At 53.9% G+C, this 17126-nt stretch overlaps 1 protein-coding gene across 2 annotated transcripts in view; it reads left to right on the forward strand.

The window, feature by feature from the left end:
* Positions 1–17126, forward strand: part of KCNQ1 (potassium voltage-gated channel subfamily Q member 1) — a 405949-nt gene that overhangs the window by 135427 nt on the left and 253396 nt on the right. For both annotated transcript variants that reach the window (XM_054438695.2, XM_054438696.2), the window contains exons 7-10: positions 2784–2894; positions 4539–4634; positions 6904–7026; positions 8036–8177. In XM_054438695.2, coding sequence (XP_054294670.1) covers positions 2784–2894; positions 4539–4634; positions 6904–7026; positions 8036–8177 — 472 coding nt within the window. The remainder of the gene's footprint in view (positions 1–2783; positions 2895–4538; positions 4635–6903; positions 7027–8035; positions 8178–17126) is intronic.

Below are 17126 nucleotides of genomic sequence, written 5' to 3' on the forward strand. Positions count from 1 at the left end.
CGTCAGTGTCCCCCAACCATAGTGAGTGCTGCCGTCCCTAAGCCCAGCCCCAGCAGATCATCAGTGCACATTTGCCTGGGGAACACAGACTCAGCCCTGTCCTGGACGCAGCCCTTCAACCCTGCTTCTCATACCTGACCCCCACCTTGGGCACTCGTCTGCCACACCCCACCACCGCCGCTTTCTTCAGCCTAACCTTCTCCTCCCGGACCCAGTGCTAGGAGGATGTCCAGGCAGGGGGGGGCTTGGGCCTGCGCTGAGCTGCTCCTCAAGTCTCGGGCTGCACGTGCCAGCCAGTCAGACGGTGCTGAGAGGGGCCCTTCTGCAGAGCGGAGGCAGAGCCAGGAGTGGAGAGATGAGCACTGCCTCAGGGCATCAGCAGGGTCTGCGGGAGCCCAGGCACAGGTCTGAGGGATGAATAGGAGGTTGCTGGATGAACAAGTAGGAATCAGCATGTTCATACTGAAGGGATGAGTGTCCCCCCAAGAAATCTGGATTAGACAGACTCTGGAGCCCTCTTGCTTACTTGTCCAAGCTGCAGGGGCCCTCCGAGCTCAAGGCCAGGATAGGCCAGGGTCCATCCCCTGCCCAGGCCCTTCTAGGCCCGTTTCTGGGCCACCTGTGTGTGCTTTCTTGGACTTGCTGTAGACTTGGTAAATAGTGGATGTGCTGGGCCCCTGGGCTCTGAGCCCCTTTGGCTGAGAGCTCACCAGATGGGAGTCACTCCCCAGGGCAGGACTGGCACAGGGTCTCCGATGCCCTGCCCACTTTGCAGCCCTGTGTCTGCCTCTGCAACTCCCCACCCCAGTGCACCTGGGCCCTCTAGGGAAGGTAGCAGCAGCCCAGCCTGTGCACGTGGGTGCAGGCCCTCTGGGGAGGACACCCTGCAGATGAGGGGCTCCGGCTCCCCCAGGGCCCCCCTCTCTGCCAGCCACTGTCAGCCTTACCCATGGCCTGGCTTCACCCTGCAGGGACCCGGCTGCGCTCTGTGTGCCTGCACTGCACATTCAAGCTGTCTGCACCTGAGTGTGCCCTGAGAGTGTCAGGCTTGGACATGGGGACAGCTCCCTTTTTACATGACCTTGTCATCTGTGTGATGCACGTGTGTGTGCTAACCGGGTCATTGTGTGTTTCAGTGTGTGTGTGTGCACATGCACAGACACGTGTATGTGTGGAGCATCCCATCTCTGCATGAGGCATGTTTGTGAGTGTGCGCCCACGTACACAGAGCCGGGTGGTCCACTGAAAGGGCCTGGCAGTAAACAGCTTCTTGTGCACATTGTGTGTATGGCAGGGGCATGGGGGCACGTGTGTGTCTCTTAAGGACAGCGGCAGTGCAGGGAGAACTCCGTGTGCGGTTGTGGGAGGTAGCCTGCGAGCAGCCTCTGCGGAAACATCCTGACCATAAGCGAACGTGCAGTCAGGGCACTAGTGGGGCAGGGGCCTGGGTGGCGGCCAGGGCTCAGCAGAGGCCTGTCCTGCCCTGTGGCCTGGCGGTGGTGGCTGGCGTTCGTCAGTGTTCGTTAACGTGCTCATCAGTACAGCCTGGTTTCCCGCAATGTGACCGCTTCTGCTACCTGAGCCTCCGAGCCTGGCAGTTCTGGGCAGTCACATGAGCCATGTGCACCTGCCTCTCTGTCCGCGTGTGCGCCTGTGCACCCCTGCCCGGGGGTGGCCATGGGACTTCTCCTCACCCTCCCTCCTCCTCAGTGGCTGGTGGAAACCATGGGGTGGCCCAGGGACCCTGGTCTCGTGGGGGCTCAGGTGGGCCAGGGTTTGTTCTTGCCTTCCATCAGAGTGTGTTAAACAGGCCTCAGGCCTTCCTGCCATCAGCACTGGGCCCATAGGGCTGGGAATCCAATGGGGGTCTCCATGTGGTTCCCAGCTGGGGCATTCCTGGGCCTGCAAGCGATGGCCGTCACTCGGCCTTGACCAGAAGCCCCAAGCGGGTAAATGCTGGGCTGTCCTGAGTGTGGTGCCCAGAGCAGGGCTGCAAAGACCTCCCGCAGCCACAGCCATGGTCTGGGCCACCATGCCTGCTGTCCAGATGAGCCCAGGCATGAGCCTGTGTGTCCACAGGGTGAGCTGTGCCTCAGGGCCACTCTGGGTCTCCTTGTTGGGCTCAGCGCCAGCTCCTGAAGAACCCAGCCGGCAGCCTGCATAGACCCAGCCCAGCCAGGGTAGGCTCCTAAGTCCTGCAGGATGACATTTCCAGGCTCAGACTGGAAGCCCCAGGAAGCAAACCTCAGATGCCAGCGGGGGGGAAAGGGTGGGGGGAGCCTTCTATTGTCCCACCACACGTCCTGGACGGATGGCTCTCCCACCAAGAAGAAGGCTTGAGCTGCGTCTTGTACTCTCAGAAAAGAGGAAAATAAAACATCTGGTGCCCTGGAGTGGCGTCAGGAAGCAGCGCGTCATCCCAGTCCCTGCTCTTTGTTGATGACCAGCCTCAGTGGGAGCTCCCGGTCTCCTGGGGGCTGGCACACAGCAACATCGGTGGCCCAGGGGCCCAGCCTCCTGGGGACAAGCAGACAGATGAGGCAGCAGGTGTGGGGTGAGCTCCCAGGCCTGCGTTGCCAGCCAGCAATGCAGAGAGCCTGGGAGACACGCGCCAACCCGCGGCTCTGTTCCTGGTGCTTTCGCCGAGTCACACGGGGTTGTCCTAGTGGTCAGGGCCTCTTGTCGGCCTCTCTGCTCATCAGAGTGGTGGGTTTGGGTTAGGCAGGTGGCCCTCCCGAGGCTGCAGTCCCATCCGTGGCTGACCACCGTCCCTCTTCCTGCAGGTCACAGTCACCACCATTGGCTACGGGGACAAGGTGCCCCAGACGTGGGTTGGGAAGACCATCGCCTCCTGCTTCTCTGTCTTTGCCATCTCCTTCTTTGCGCTCCCAGCGGTAGGTGCTCCATGGGTGCGTTTTCCCCGGCCCCTCGGACAGCTGGGGCCCTGGGGTGGCTGCACGGCCCTCCCTGTGAGCAGACCCGCTTACGTTCAGAACCAAGAGGGTGCTTCCCTTCTAGAAGGTGCTATACTCCAGAGCCTCACCTGCCTTCCCTGGGGCCCTGGATGCAGACTTCCCGTTTGCAGTCCCCACTGGGGTCCTTGCAGGCAGTGTGGGAGGCAGCCTGGAGTGGCTGTGCATGGACGCAGTGTGGGGCAGGCCTGCTCACTCGGCCCTGGGGGGGTGGGCGTGCTGCTACCATGCCCCATGGAGGCAGAATCTTGTGCCTGGAGAGGGCACTTCCACGCTGTGGCTGGGGGTGTTTTGTTCCATGTCCTTTCCAGAAACCACAGATTGTGAGGTGATGTGTCTAGTTCGCAGTGCCCATATGTGGGTGTATGTGTGTTATGTGTGTATGTGCATATGTGTTTGTGTTGTGTGTATATTTTATGTTACTTGTATACTATGGGTATGTGTATATGTATCACATGGGTGTGTATACTGCATATGTATTGTATGTGCATATGTTGTATTTAGTATGTGTGTTGTGTTGTGTGCACATGTATGCATTATACATGTATATCAGTATGTTTGCATATGTGTATCTGTGTGTCACGGGTATGTATACTATACATCTATGTGCTGTATATGTGTGTGCACATGACATGTAGATGTGTGTTAGTGTGTTTGTGTTTATGTTTGTTAGTGTGTGTTAGTGTGGGTTAGTGTGTGTTTGTGTTAGTGTGTTAGTGTGTTTGTTAGTGTGTTAGTGTGTGTCAGTGTGTTCATGTGTGTGTTAGTGTGGGTGTGTGTGTTAGTGTGGATTAGTGTGCATTAGTGTGCGTTAGTGTTTGTGTGTTTGTGTGTTAGTGTGTGTGGGTTAGTGTGTGTTAGTCTTTGTGTGTGGTAGTGTGTGTTAGTATGTGTTTGTGTTTGTGTGTTTGTTAGTGTGTTAGTGTGTATTTGTGTGTGTCAGTGTGTGGGTTAGTGTGTGTTAGTGTGTTAGTGTGGGTGTTTGTGTGTGTTAGTGTATGTGTGTGTTAGTGTGTGGATTAGTGTGTGTTAGTGTGTGTGTGTGTCAGCGTGTTTGTGTTAGTGTGCATATCTATTGTGTGTGCGTGTGCGTCACATATGTATGTGCACCACGTGATCCCCTCTGTAGACAGGGAGTTCCCTAGCTTCAGGGTGGGTCATTTGCATCCCATCAACCGTCCTTAGGTGAGGCAGCAGCAGTGGTCCTCCTCAGCTGAGGACTGCCTTCTCACTTGTGACCTCCATCCCAGTGATATGACCCCTTCCTGGGCACATACAGATGGACCAGCCCACCTGGCCCCCAGAATGGTCCCTGGGAATGGGTTAGAGAGGCTCCAGCCCTGCCCCATGGGACTGGGCCCCTTGCTGGATAAGCCCTGGGGTATAAGTTCTGCCCCCCATGCTGGCCCAGGACAGGCAGGCTGGGCCTGAGGTGGGACTTGGGGGGGCTTCCAGCACTGACCATACCTGGCCTTCCCACAACGGTGACCGGCAACCACGTCCTGAGGCTGCACCCAGCTGGCAGTGGCCCGTGTGGACGGGAGCCTCCTGTCCCTTCCTTCCCAGGGGATTCTTGGCTCGGGGTTTGCCCTGAAGGTGCAGCAGAAGCAGAGGCAGAAGCACTTCAACCGGCAGATCCCGGCGGCAGCCTCACTCATTCAGGTGCGGTGCCTGCAAGGCCCTGGTCACTGTCATTTTGGTCACTGTTACTGTTGCATCCAGCCCTCACGGCCACCTGTCGGAACCACCATTGGCCCCTGCATCAGCCTGGCTGGCCTGTGGGGTGTACTCTGCTTGTGGAAGCCTTGGCTTCTGTGGTGATGGGGTGAGCATGGGGCATTGGAGCCAGTCTTCCTCCAAAGCCGCTCCCATCAAGGGCCATGCCCTGTGGGCTGGAGAGGAGGCACGGCCGTGGCCATGCCAGGAGTGGACGTGGTTGGCTCTGAGGCTCCCTTGCACTCCCGTTCTCCCTCCCACTGCACAACAGCCTGAGGGCTGAGTCTGGGAGTGGGGTGGCCAGGTGATTGTCCCCAAGGGAGGTAGGACCCAGCTGTGCAGTTGATGCCTTCTGGAGGGCCTGGCATCCCTCAGGGCTTGGGAGGCCCTGGTGCCTGGAGGTGAGGACTGGCAATGGATGGCATGGGCCTCCCTCCGGGCTCACAAGGCCAGTGGGCTGGGAAAGGCAGAGCCCTGGAGCACCAGGGGCAGGAAGGTTCTGGAGGTGGGTGGGGAGGCAGGCAGTACCAGGCTCTGGGATGCTGGGCTCTGGCTCTGTCACTCTAGGCTCTCCAGGACCCACCAGAGAATGGGACTGCTCTGTTAAAATAAGCAAGGACTTAGCACAGGAGCCACTTGAGAATTGCGTCCCTGTGGGTCTCTCTTGTTGGCCACTGCAGGGCCAGGGCTGCCCTGAGGAACAGCTGCTGAAGTGCCCGGAGGGTGGGCATTGCCGGGTTGAATGACAAGTGCCCGCTGGGGATAGGGCCTCCGCCCAGTGCAGTGGCTGAGAGCACAGTGTCAGTTCCTCTGGGCACACTGGGCCTGATGTCCCTCAGGAAGGCCCAGGACCTGGGCAGCCCCTGCTGGCTGGGGTCCCCTCTGCAGTCCTCCTGAGCTCGCTGCCCCAGGCAAGGCCCAGGCTGTCAGGGGCCAGACACAGTCCTCCTGGGCTCCTGGCTCAGCCATCCGGCAGGGGCTGTGTGCTCCCACCCTCAGCCTGGTTTTATGGCTTCACAGTTTCTCCTTCCTGGGAGACCGTAAATCAGGCCCGTAAACCCGCCTTGGTCCCAGCATGAGCATGCTGGCCGCCCACGCCTGGCAGGGGACCACATTGGATTCCTGGTCCCACTCCCTGGGAACCACAGGTCCTGTGAAAGGGGGCTCCCTCGGAAGCTGCACACACTGTGGGAGGACTGGAGTGGGGGCCCCAGGTGGCAGGCGTTCACAGGAGCAGGGCAGGGGTCATGGGGTTTGCCAGGGTTGGGGGACCATGTGGAGTGCTCAGCCTGTGTGTGTAACGCTCGGGCCTTGGAAGGCTGGGCTTGTGACCTTGCCTGCCTGTCCCTGGGTGCTGGATGGGAGTGAGGGCTGCAGGTGCCCCTCGCCAGCTGCTGTGTCTATCTGGGGCTGTCACCCAGGAGCCCACCAGTGTGGGGGGACATTCTCCAGTTGGCCCTCTCTCAGGCTCATGTGGCCAGTGATGACAAGACCACCAGGACATGTCCTCATACAAGGCCCTGGGAGCCCCTCCTGCCCAACTGGACGCTGTACAACTGCCCCCCGCTGAGTCCCCTGCTGGTAGTGTCCCCTCCTCCCACGCTTTCCACGTGGTGCTGCCGTGGGGTCTCTCTGAAATGCTGGCTTCAGAGCTGCACCCATGTGCCATCAGAGGCTCCCCCAACTGCAAGGTGGCACTCACAGGCCTCTGGGAGAGACCTCACCTCCTGCCAGCCCTAGGGACCCTGCCTCTCCCTGCCCCCCTGCTCAGCACCTGCAGGTCCCGGGCGACCCCTCTTTCTCAGCCCTTCCTCACTGTGTGGCCGCTGGTTGCCCATTTCTGCATTGGTCTCCTATGCACACTGTGCACCCTGGCACCCGGGGATGATGTGCGACCTGCCCACCTTTGCGAGTCTCACCTTTGGCTCAAGGCTGGCTCGGGGCTGGTAAAGACCTTTGTGGTGTCCCAGCTGTCGGTAACAGTTAGCCCATGAGGCGGTGAGCTGCCTGGCGCAGCAAGGGACCAAGCCAGGCTGCCTGGGCAGAGGGTCTGGGAGCTGGGACCATGTCAAGCCAGTGACTCTGAGGTCCCAGACCCTGCCACCCAGAGGAGAGGGGCCAGGCCTGGGAAACAGGGAGGGGGAGCTGTAGCTTCCATAAGGGCCCCCACTGGGTGGCTCAGCAGGTGACAGCCTCTCCCCCTGCCCGACCTCAGACCGCATGGAGGTGCTATGCTGCCGAGAACCCCGACTCCTCTACCTGGAAGATCTACATCCGGAAGCCCCCCCGGAGCCACACTCTGCTGTCACCCAGCCCCAAACCCAAGAAGTCTGTGGTGGTGAGTAGCCCACCTGCCACCAGGGCAGGGCCTTCCTGCTAGCAGGTGGGGAGGCTGTGGGGGCCGCATGCATAAGCATGCATTTGGCCTGGTGCAGCCTGTGTCAGGGAATCAGCACCGTTTGGGACACTGGGATATACACCCGATGCTAGGTTCCTGCCATCCCAATGTCCCTTGACTTGGGGGTATGTACGACCAGTCATTCCAGGACCAGGGCATGAGAGCTCCAGAGAGAGAGCTCTGGGAACAGGACAGGTTGGAAAGAAGGCTCTTCAGAGGGCCTCAGGGTTGGGCTTTCCACGCGGGGCACAGCGGGTGGTGAGCAATGGGCAGGGGGCCGCGTGCAGTGGGTGGTCGGAGGGGAGCAGCAGGGGAGGGAGGTGATGCAGGGGTGCAGCGAAGGGGGTCTGGAGGTCACAGAGCAGTGGAGTTTGGCAGGCGCTGGGCAGAAGTCTTGTGACATGGCTGGGGTCATAAGGGGTTGGGGCTGACGCTGGCATGGTTCTCCTTCCTGGCCCCTGCCGATACCCTCTGTGGAGAGACCTGGCCTTCCCAGTTTCCAGCTGCCAGTGGAGCCTCCATGCTGACTGTTCCCTGTGCTGGAATGTTCCTCCAGATTTCCACACAGCCTGCTCCCTCACTTCAGGCGCCCTTTTCATGCCCTGCTGGCCCCCAGCCTGTTCCCCCGATATGCATTCACCCCTACTGGTCACAGCCCCTGTTACCACCTCCACTGGCACCATCTTGTATGTTTGTCTGCTTCCTGCTGCCCTGTTAGCGAGGCTGTGAGCTCACAGGGCAGCACCTGGGCCAAGCCCCCCATGTGACCCCCAGCAGCCCTGCCCTGTCTCTGTGTGAGGACCCTGGAGCTGGCCCCAGGCCTCAGGTCCCTGTCCGGGTGTATGTGGCGGGGGCTGGGCTCAGGGCGGCAGCACAGGCACTCTGGGGCCAGCATAGGGCCTGGCAGACGATGTCCAGGAACCGCTAATCTGTTGTCTTGTTTTTTTAGGTAAAGAAAAAAAAGTTCAAGCTGGACAAAGACAATGGGGTGACTCCTGGAGAGAAGATGCTCACAGTCCCCCATATCACGTGCGACCCCCCAGAAGAGCGGAGGCTGGACCACTTCTCTGTCGACGGCTATGACAGTTCTGGTGAGAACCCCTCAAGCAGGTGTGGGCCGCGGGGTCAGGAAGGTCACTGCCGTTTTTTGGGAGCCCGAGCAAGCCAATGAGTTTCTCCCTTGGGTTGTGGTCTCTGATAACGAGGTATGAACAGACAGAGGGTGGAGCTGCTAGAAACTTCTGTAAACCTTCCAGCTGCCTTCCCCTCAGAGTCTTCCCAAGGAGGGGCTAGCCACACCTTCTGTTGCTAGAGGAAGCCTGGGCAGGTGATGGGATGGGTCAGCTCCATCCGGCTGTACTGAGGGAAGGCTGTGTTCCTGATTCCAGCTGCCTGGCTTCCTCCCAGCCGAGCCCACGGGCTGTGGTTGGAAAGTGGCTAGGGTGACCTCTGGGCCCACTGGCAGGGAGGCCAGAGGTAAGGGGTTTGGGGATGGGGCCCTGGAGGAGCAGCACCAGGCCTGGGTAAAACGTAGGGGGCCTGACGGGACAGGCCCTTCTCATGCAGCCCAGGGGCCCCAAGTCTGTGCGTGATGGTGTGGCTCGGACCTGCATCCCTCCTCTCACCCCTGCAGCGGGGGCTGGGATGGAGCTACCTTCTGCGGGACCTGACAATTGGGTGGCAGACCTGTCTAGGGTTTAGTCCTCCATCCCTGGTGAGGGGTTTTACCCACGCTAACTCATAAGCACAGCTCTTTGGCAGACGTGGAGAGCGAGGCCCTGGAGGCTGGGCTCGTGTGCTCCAGCCACACGGCGGGCATACAGCAGTGCCCGGTTGTGGCTTCCACGAGTGAGGCCCTGGAGGCTGGGCCTGTGTGCTCCAACCACACGGCAGGAACACAGCAGTGTCTGGTTGTGGCCCCCCTACGCCTCCCGCCAACTTCTGCTGTTCCCAGAAGTGCAGCTGGCTGAGCACATACACAGCAGGTGACCTGTGGTGATGCCAGGGCATTAGCGCTTGGCCTCCCCAGACTGCTTCAGGGCAGACCTGGCCTCCTGGCTGCATCAGGAGGCACACGTGATGCATCCATCATCTTGGGACCAGTTTTGAGACAAACATCCTATAGGGCAGGACCATGAACTGGGCAGCTCTACAGAGTGTTAGGGGCTGGAGACCTCATGCTCACTGGCCATGGATGCCACAGATGCCCTTGAGAGTTAGGAGATGTGGAAGGGACTCACTTCTGGGGACTGTGATCCCAAACTGCCAAATTCTCTAGCAGCTCTCTTAAAACCAAATGTGAAGGATTCTGGCTTTTTCTGTCCTCTGAGCCCAGCGTGGGGTATTTGAGATAGCTGTGCTGCCTGCCACCAGGACAGGGGTGTGCACCTTGTCTTCCCAGGAGAAAACACAGCAAAGCCTGTTTGCTCCCTAGTGCCTCGTGCAAAGGTGCCATCTGCGGCCCTGCTTGCTGCTTCCTCTGAGGCAGACATAGTGGTGACTGTGTTCTGATACAACGATGGCACTTGCCGGATGCTGCGCTGCAGCACCAATGCAGAGGCCCTGGCAAATGTTCGCAGAAGCCCCTGTCCCAGCGCGTGGTCCCCCTTGGAGGAAAGGGGCACCTGTTTTGAAAACACTTGGTTACCATGTTGCCAGAAAGAGGCACTAGTTTAGGCCCCACGTGAAACAGTGGCCTTGCCCTCCCGGCGTGGGAAAGCCCTCATCTTCCAGGTGGTGGGGGGAGCACAGCATTTGAAGCCCACTCCCCTTTGACCACTTGCTGTTGTCCAGACAGACATCACGCACGTGGGCCTTGCATTGGTTCCTGCTCAGCTTGTTTCTGCTGACCCGGTTTCTGCTCCTTGAAGTCTCAGCCCCCTTCTTTCATGCCTCCAAGGCATGTCCCTCTAAGGAGGCTTGACCCCACCCTGGAGGGACTGCTCCCTACTCTCCCTGCCTTCCATGCCCCATGGGAGGGCTCCACGTGGCCCAGTCCCTTGGAGGCTGGTCCCCACTGTTCCAGACTCTGGGCTGTTGGAAGCCAGGCCCTGCCTCAGTTGTGCCAAGTGGCCAGGGTTCTATGCCTGGCAGAGGAGGTGGGTCATACACCTTGCTCTCCCATCCAGGTAATATGATCCATTCCCTCCTCAGCAGCCGTCCCTTTACCCTTTGGTCATTTCTGCATCCACCCCTCCCTTCTCAGACCTCTTCCCAGTGCCTGGGACCAACCTGAATGTCCCAGCTTACCAGCAGTTGTAAGGATGCTGTCACGTCTTATGCATGGCAGAGAGGGGACAAACCCACCCTATTCGCAACCCTTTGTGCTCGCAGGCACCGGCCCAGCCCGCCAAGCTCCAGTTCATTCAGGATGGCTCACCTGCATCCCCACCTCCTTGGCAGGAGGCTAGGTGGTGTTCCCTGCCCCTTGGGGCTTTCCTGGGCATCCCATGTGGAAGTCACCAGGCAAGACCAAGTCCAGGCACCCGCTCCACTGGGCACCAGGCTCCCCGGGACTTAGATGCCATCAGGATTTGGCTGGGACCCGACCACATCTCAGTGAGCCCCTGGGACGTGCTCCCGCCTGCCCGCTGGAGCCAGCACAAAGGGCAATTGTGCCAACCAATGCCCAGTACCCCCACAGCTCTGGATTCAGGGCTGAGACCATTGTCTCCATGCAAATGGGGGCTTTCTGCACATGCTAACGGGCAGGTGGGCGTGGCCGGGGGCTGGGGACCCAGCCTGTGTGCGGCCTGGAGAAGCACCGCTTGCTGCTCGCTGAATGCGGGGCAGCGCGAGTCGATGCCGTCCATTCAGCCTGGTTAGTGTTATGAAGTCATTAGTGCTGTCTGCGGAATGTTAATGAGGGGCAAGTGCGGAGAAAGTCAGGCGCCTTTTGTGGAATGCTCCTCCACGGAGAAGGTTTTTCTTTCCTGCTGGAGTTTTTTCTTTCCTAACTTGATAAGTCAGCCCCGGCTGGAGCCACCAGATTTCTGGAGCCTGAGCTGTCGGCCTGGCCCCCAGGGACCCAGAGCGGCCCCTGATACTCCTGAGTCCCCTTTGCACAGGAGGCTCTTGGAGAGCCCTGGCATGGGGAGAAGGGGATGCTGATCCCAAAGCAGATGCCACCCCTGGGGAAGCCCCACAGCCCCACTCCCGCAAGGCGGGTACGAACAGCCACACTGAGTCCCCCGCAAAGTCAAACCCAGGCCTTGACCTTGTCTGGCTGTGCTTTCTGTTGTGTGAACCTGCAGATTAGGCAGAAGTCCCCTTGACCCTGCCTCAGGGCTCCTACCTGTGCCATCCACCTGCACACAAGCCCCTTCAGCTCATGCTCTAGCTGGTGCTGTGCGGTGTTGGCCCCATTTATAGATGGAGAAACGGAAGGCCAGGGCCGTGTGGGGAACTCCTGAGGACACCTGTGTGTCCTGACACCTCACTGAGCCTGTCAAGAGGCACAGGCAGGTATGGCAGTGGCAGACCTCAGGGGAGGGAGGCTGGGAAGGTAGAAGGTCCCCCACGGTAGCATCAGAACACAGACTAACCTGTAGCAAAAATGGGCTGTGTAGTCCCTGCAGAGCAGCCTCACTGAGGGGAGGAACCAGCCCTCATCCCACGTGGCAGGGCCCGCTGCCGCTCCCCCAACCTTCTGACCTGGGTGGGGAGGGAGGGGAATGTCAGCAGCCACCCAGCCCGAGAGCCAGAGCACAGCAGGGGCTGGCCAGCCTAGCCCTAGAGTCTTTGCAGTGAAGTGTCACAGACTGTTCATGAAGGATGCATGGGGACCCAACCACATGCCACTTGGCTTGGCAGTGTCGAAGGGACTGGGGACCTGCGAGGATGCGGTGGCCATTGTCCGTGCCCAGCCTGGGAAGCCTGACACTCACAGCCTGGCTGCTGCCGCCTTGGGGGTCCTGAAGATCCTCTGTATGCTTGCGGGGTGGGGGCAGACACTCAGGCAGCCTCCTGCCCAGAGGGTCCAAGCGGGCATGGGCCATCCACATCTGCAGGTCAGAAGAGGCCTGGGCTGGAGCCGCATACTGGCCATCCTGCCTCACGGTCCCTGCCTCAGAACCACTGTGTTCACTCTGCCTGGAACTGTCTTTCCTGGATCCCAGAAGTCCTGAAGAAGCTGTCTCCATCCTGCACTGCCCACCCCGTCCCTCCTCCACTCCAGTTGTCTCCACAGCCAGGTCATCACTGACCAGGTTGTCCAGTCCCCTCCTCACAGGGGAGTGGCCCTTTGTCTTTCCCCACTGACCCTTCCCAAGCTGGTACCATGCCTAACCCATGGTGGGTACATGATCAAAATGCAGGACTGTGCCACCGGGGTTTTGTCTTGACAAAGGGGCCGGCGGCAGGTTGTCAGAGAAGGGCTGGCCGGAGGTGGCCTCCTGAACACCCCTAGGAGGCCAGAGGAGACTTCCCCAAATTCACTAGTTCTGGAGGCCACCTCAGAGGCCTTTTGTTGCTCAGAGAACACTAGGCTGGAAGGTCGTGGTCTGTGACGTAGGATCGGGCAGCACGCACCTTTCCATCTGGCCTGGAGGTGATTCTGAAGGGCTTCTGGGGAGGCGTCTTCAAAGCTGTGCCGGTGTGTGTCACCACGTGTTTGCCAGGTGACCTGGGACTATTGTGTGGTTTTCCGTTTGTGAAGTGGGGCAGTGTGCTGGAGGAGCATACATCACACACCCAGAGGTCCCCAGTGTGGCCTGGGGGCTCATCGTTCACACTTGTGTGTGTGCTTTTTGGAGGCACGCATCATGGAACAGCCTCACCTCTCACTTCTGCCCTTGTGAGCCTGGTTTTCACAGGGTCAAGCTGTAGACTTCTCCTGCTCCCGGCTCCAAGTCCTCAGCCCAACACGCCAAGCCTGGCCTTTCACCCACTCCTCCATTCAAAGCTGTGCGTTCTGATTGTGCATTTTTGGTGGCTGCTGCAGGATTAAATCCTGAATGCTTTGCCATTTGAGATCAAAAGTCACCCCAACTCCTCTGGAACCTCACTGGGACCTCAAGGTGCTCCAGATCCTACTGCCTCCTGCCGTTTCCTGGGCCTTTGTTGCCCAGTATTTTGGTTTTGTCTTTTAAACAATCCTCTTTTTGTTGATGCTGCATACATCTAGATATTTACTCACAGACTTGCAGTTTTCTGTCTCACCATTTGGATTTAATTTCCTTTTTCCTGAAGTCTGTGTTTCCTTCAGTGAAGATAAACGCTCAGTTTCTGTTTGTCTGAAATATTTTTACTTTGCCTTTATTCTTGGATGATGGTTTCGTTGGGGGAAAGTAACAGGTTAATATGTACATTTTGTCTGAAGACTCTGGAGCTATAACACCGCAGTCTCCTGGCTTCTGTGGGTCATCAGGCTAATTGATTTTCCTTTGTAAGTGACCCTCCCTACCTCTAGTGACTTCAGAAACCTTCCTTTTGACTTTAGTATTCAGAAGTTTCAATGTACTATACCAGGATGGTGGATTATTTTTATTTATCATGCCTACAATTTGTTGTGATTCCTGAATCTGAGGGTTTATGTCTTTCATCAACTGTGGAAAGTCAGTACCATTATGTTGTAAAATATTGCCTCCCCTAATGCTTCTGATCTTTTCCAGAAACTTCTATTTGACCATCTCATTGTCTTCCTCAGCTGCTTCATAGATTTTCTGTCTCTGTCTCCCTCTGCTTCATTCACAGAATGTTCTATGCAGTTTCTAACTCTTGAGATGTTTCTGTTCCACTGCTTTATCTACCCACTGAGACTTTCAGTTATATATTTTTTCCATCCCTATAAATCCTTGTATGTGGGTTTAATTTGCTTGATTTTAGCATCTTGTACCTTTCTCATATTTTAATAACTACAACTTTTAATCTTTAGGTCACTTGAACATGTGTATTTTGTACCCTCTATCCCGTCATTTCATCATCTGCAGTTCTTGGAGAGTCTAATTCTGTTCACTGTGGTTTTTCCTGACTCTTGCTTATGATGGTGCATTTCATTGTGGGCTTGCAATTTAGATCATGAGTTTGTGTGGTGGATGTTTTTGTTTGTGGGGTTCCTATGTATCCTGCATAAGGTACATGCCTCTGGAGAAGCTGCACTTTTGCTTGTACAGGGTGACCCAGTGAACCAATCCAGGGCCTTCATGATCCATGTTTTAGATGTGGGATCTTCTAGACAACCTATGCAGTGTAAACAGAAACCCCAATCTCCTGTAAGAGCAAGTCCAAGTAACATATATTGAGAGGAGAGTTTTATTTTATAAAGTAAAACTGTCTTTATTTGCAGAAGACATGGTTATCTATGTAGAAAATCTGATGAATATACAAGATGACCACTATGACTAATATATGAGTTTAGTAAGGTGGCAGATACAAGATTAATATACAAAAATCAATTCCATTCATATATTCTTGCAGCAAATAACCAGAAATTGAGATTTTTAAAATACAGGCATGTCTCATTCTTATTGACTGCACTTCGGTTTGTTGCACTTTGCTGATAATGCATTTTTTTTACAAATTGAAGGTTTGTGGCAACCTTGCTCAAGTTGAAGCCAGTACTCATTTACCATTTCAACAATCCTAGGGCCCTTAAGAATTATGCTAAATCTACTCTGCTTGTGCTCTATAATGGAACAACAAAGCCTGATGACAGTACATCTGTTGACAACATGGTTTTACTGAATATGTTGAGCCCATTTTTGAGACCTATTGCTCAGACAAAAGGATCCCTCTCAAAATGTTACTGCTCATTGACAGTGCACCTGGTCATCCAAAACCTCTGATGGAGATGTACAAGAAGATTAGTGTTGTTCTTATGCCTGTTAACACAACATCCATTCTGCAGCCCATAAGCAAGGAGTAATGCCAACTTTGAAGTCTTATTATTTAAGAAATACATTTTATAAGGCTATAGCGGCCACAGATAGTGATTGCTTTGATGAATCTGGGCAAAGTAAATTGAAAACATTTTAGAAAAGAATCACCATTCTAGATGAAATTAAGAATATTAGTGATTCATGGAAGAAGGTCAAAATATCAGCATTAACAGGAATTGGGAAAAAGTTGATTCCAACCCTCATGGATGACTGAGGGGTTGAAGATTTTAGTGGAGGAAGTAACTGCTGATGCTGTGAAAACTGCAAGAGAACTAGAATTAGAAGTGGAGCCTGAAGATGTGGCTGAAATATCATTAGTTATTAGAGAAATGCAAATAAAAAACACAATGAAATACCACTACCCAATTATTATATTGTATAAAATTAGGGAGATGGATGATACCAAGTGTTGGTAAAGATGTGTCAGAGGTGGAACTCTTATATGCTCCCAGTGAGAATGCAAAGTCCAAAGCGATGCAACCATTTGGGAAACAGTTCAGCAGTTTCTTAATGTGTTAAATACATACCTACCATATTCTACAGCGATTCTACTCCTAGGTATTTATCCAGGAGAAATAAGATCATATGCATGCCACCATTTGTACATGGAATATTCATAGCAGCTTTATAAAAACTGGAAACCCAAAACTGGAAGCAACCCAAATGCCCATCAACATTTGAATAGATTTTTTTCAAAGTTGTGGTATATTCCTACAATGGAATACTACTTAGAAATACAAAGGAATGAATCATTGATATGCCTACAATATGGATAAATTGCAACATAATTATGGTGAGTGAAAGAAGCCAGACGAAAAAAAAAAAAGAGTACATGGTATCTTATTTATGTAAAAATCTAGAAAATGACCACTAATATAGAGTGACAAACAAGTCAGTGGTTATCAGTGGTTACCTGGGGATCAAGGATAGTGGTAGGAGGGAAAAGGACAAAAGGGCACAAAAAAACTTTTGGGGCAGTGGATATGTTCATTATCATAATGATGGCGATGGTTTCATCATGTGTTAAAAGTTACCAAATTGCACACTTTAAACATATGCCAGTTACGTCAATTATACCTCAATAAAACTGTTTATAATAAATATAAATATATAATATATATTTTGCATAGCAAAAAAAAAATACCGAAAATAATTTTTTATTGATAACCTAAAGAAACCAGTTGCCACTCACCTATAGGCATGGGGCTAATTTAATTGCTATATAAAAACACTCTTGTAAATCAAGATAGAAGTTAAAGGATATTAAAACAGTTCACAGAAAAGGAAATATCAATGATTCTTAAGAATGAAAATATGCTGGATGACTTCAATTATGACAAGAGAAATGCAAACTAAAGCAATGGAGTTTTTGAAACTTACCTGATTATTAAATATCAAAGAGTTTGATAACACTCTATGGGTATGTGTACAGGGAAACTCTCAGTCTCAGTCATTGATGTTGGAAAAATAAATTGATACAAACCTCTGTGGAGATAAATAAGGCAGTTTCAATCAAAATTAAAGATGCATATACCTTTGAATCATTCTAGAAATTTATTCTACACATATCTTACACATCTGCAAAATAATCCATCATCATGATATTGATTTCTGCAATTGTTAAATAGCAAAAAAATTGCAAACCACCAACATACCCATCAGCGGAGGTCTGCTTCAAGTATTATAACTCCGTTAAACAGCCATCAAAACTGTGAAGCTGCACTCTCATCACTGGTGCAGGACATCCCTGATATCTGATCCTAGAAATAACAGTACATCTTTCAGAAGAGTATGAAATCTGCCACCATGTGGTGGCAAATACAATGGTTTACAAAACAAAGTTTTATCTACCTTGTTCTGTGTCTTGGAACTGTTTGAAGAACATTGGGATTATCTTTTCTGTAGAGGTTAAATAGAATTAAGTTGTAAAACCATCTGGGCCTGATACATGTTTTATAGGACATCTTTAGTAATTTCTTTTTAGTCTGTTTTATGATATGTTGTTCTAAATTAGTTTATTGCATCTTTTGGAGTAATTTATTCATTGCTATTTAATTTCCTCAAGCATTTCAATTGCGTTGCCACTTGGTAGCAACTGATTTTTTCCTTTAGTGATTTTATGGTCTTCTCTATCATCTCTTCATTTTTCTTTTCCTTTATGCC

This window comes from Pongo pygmaeus, chromosome 9 (genome assembly GCF_028885625.2).
Source record: "Pongo pygmaeus isolate AG05252 chromosome 9, NHGRI_mPonPyg2-v2.0_pri, whole genome shotgun sequence".
NCBI lineage: Eukaryota > Metazoa > Chordata > Mammalia > Primates > Hominidae > Pongo > Pongo pygmaeus.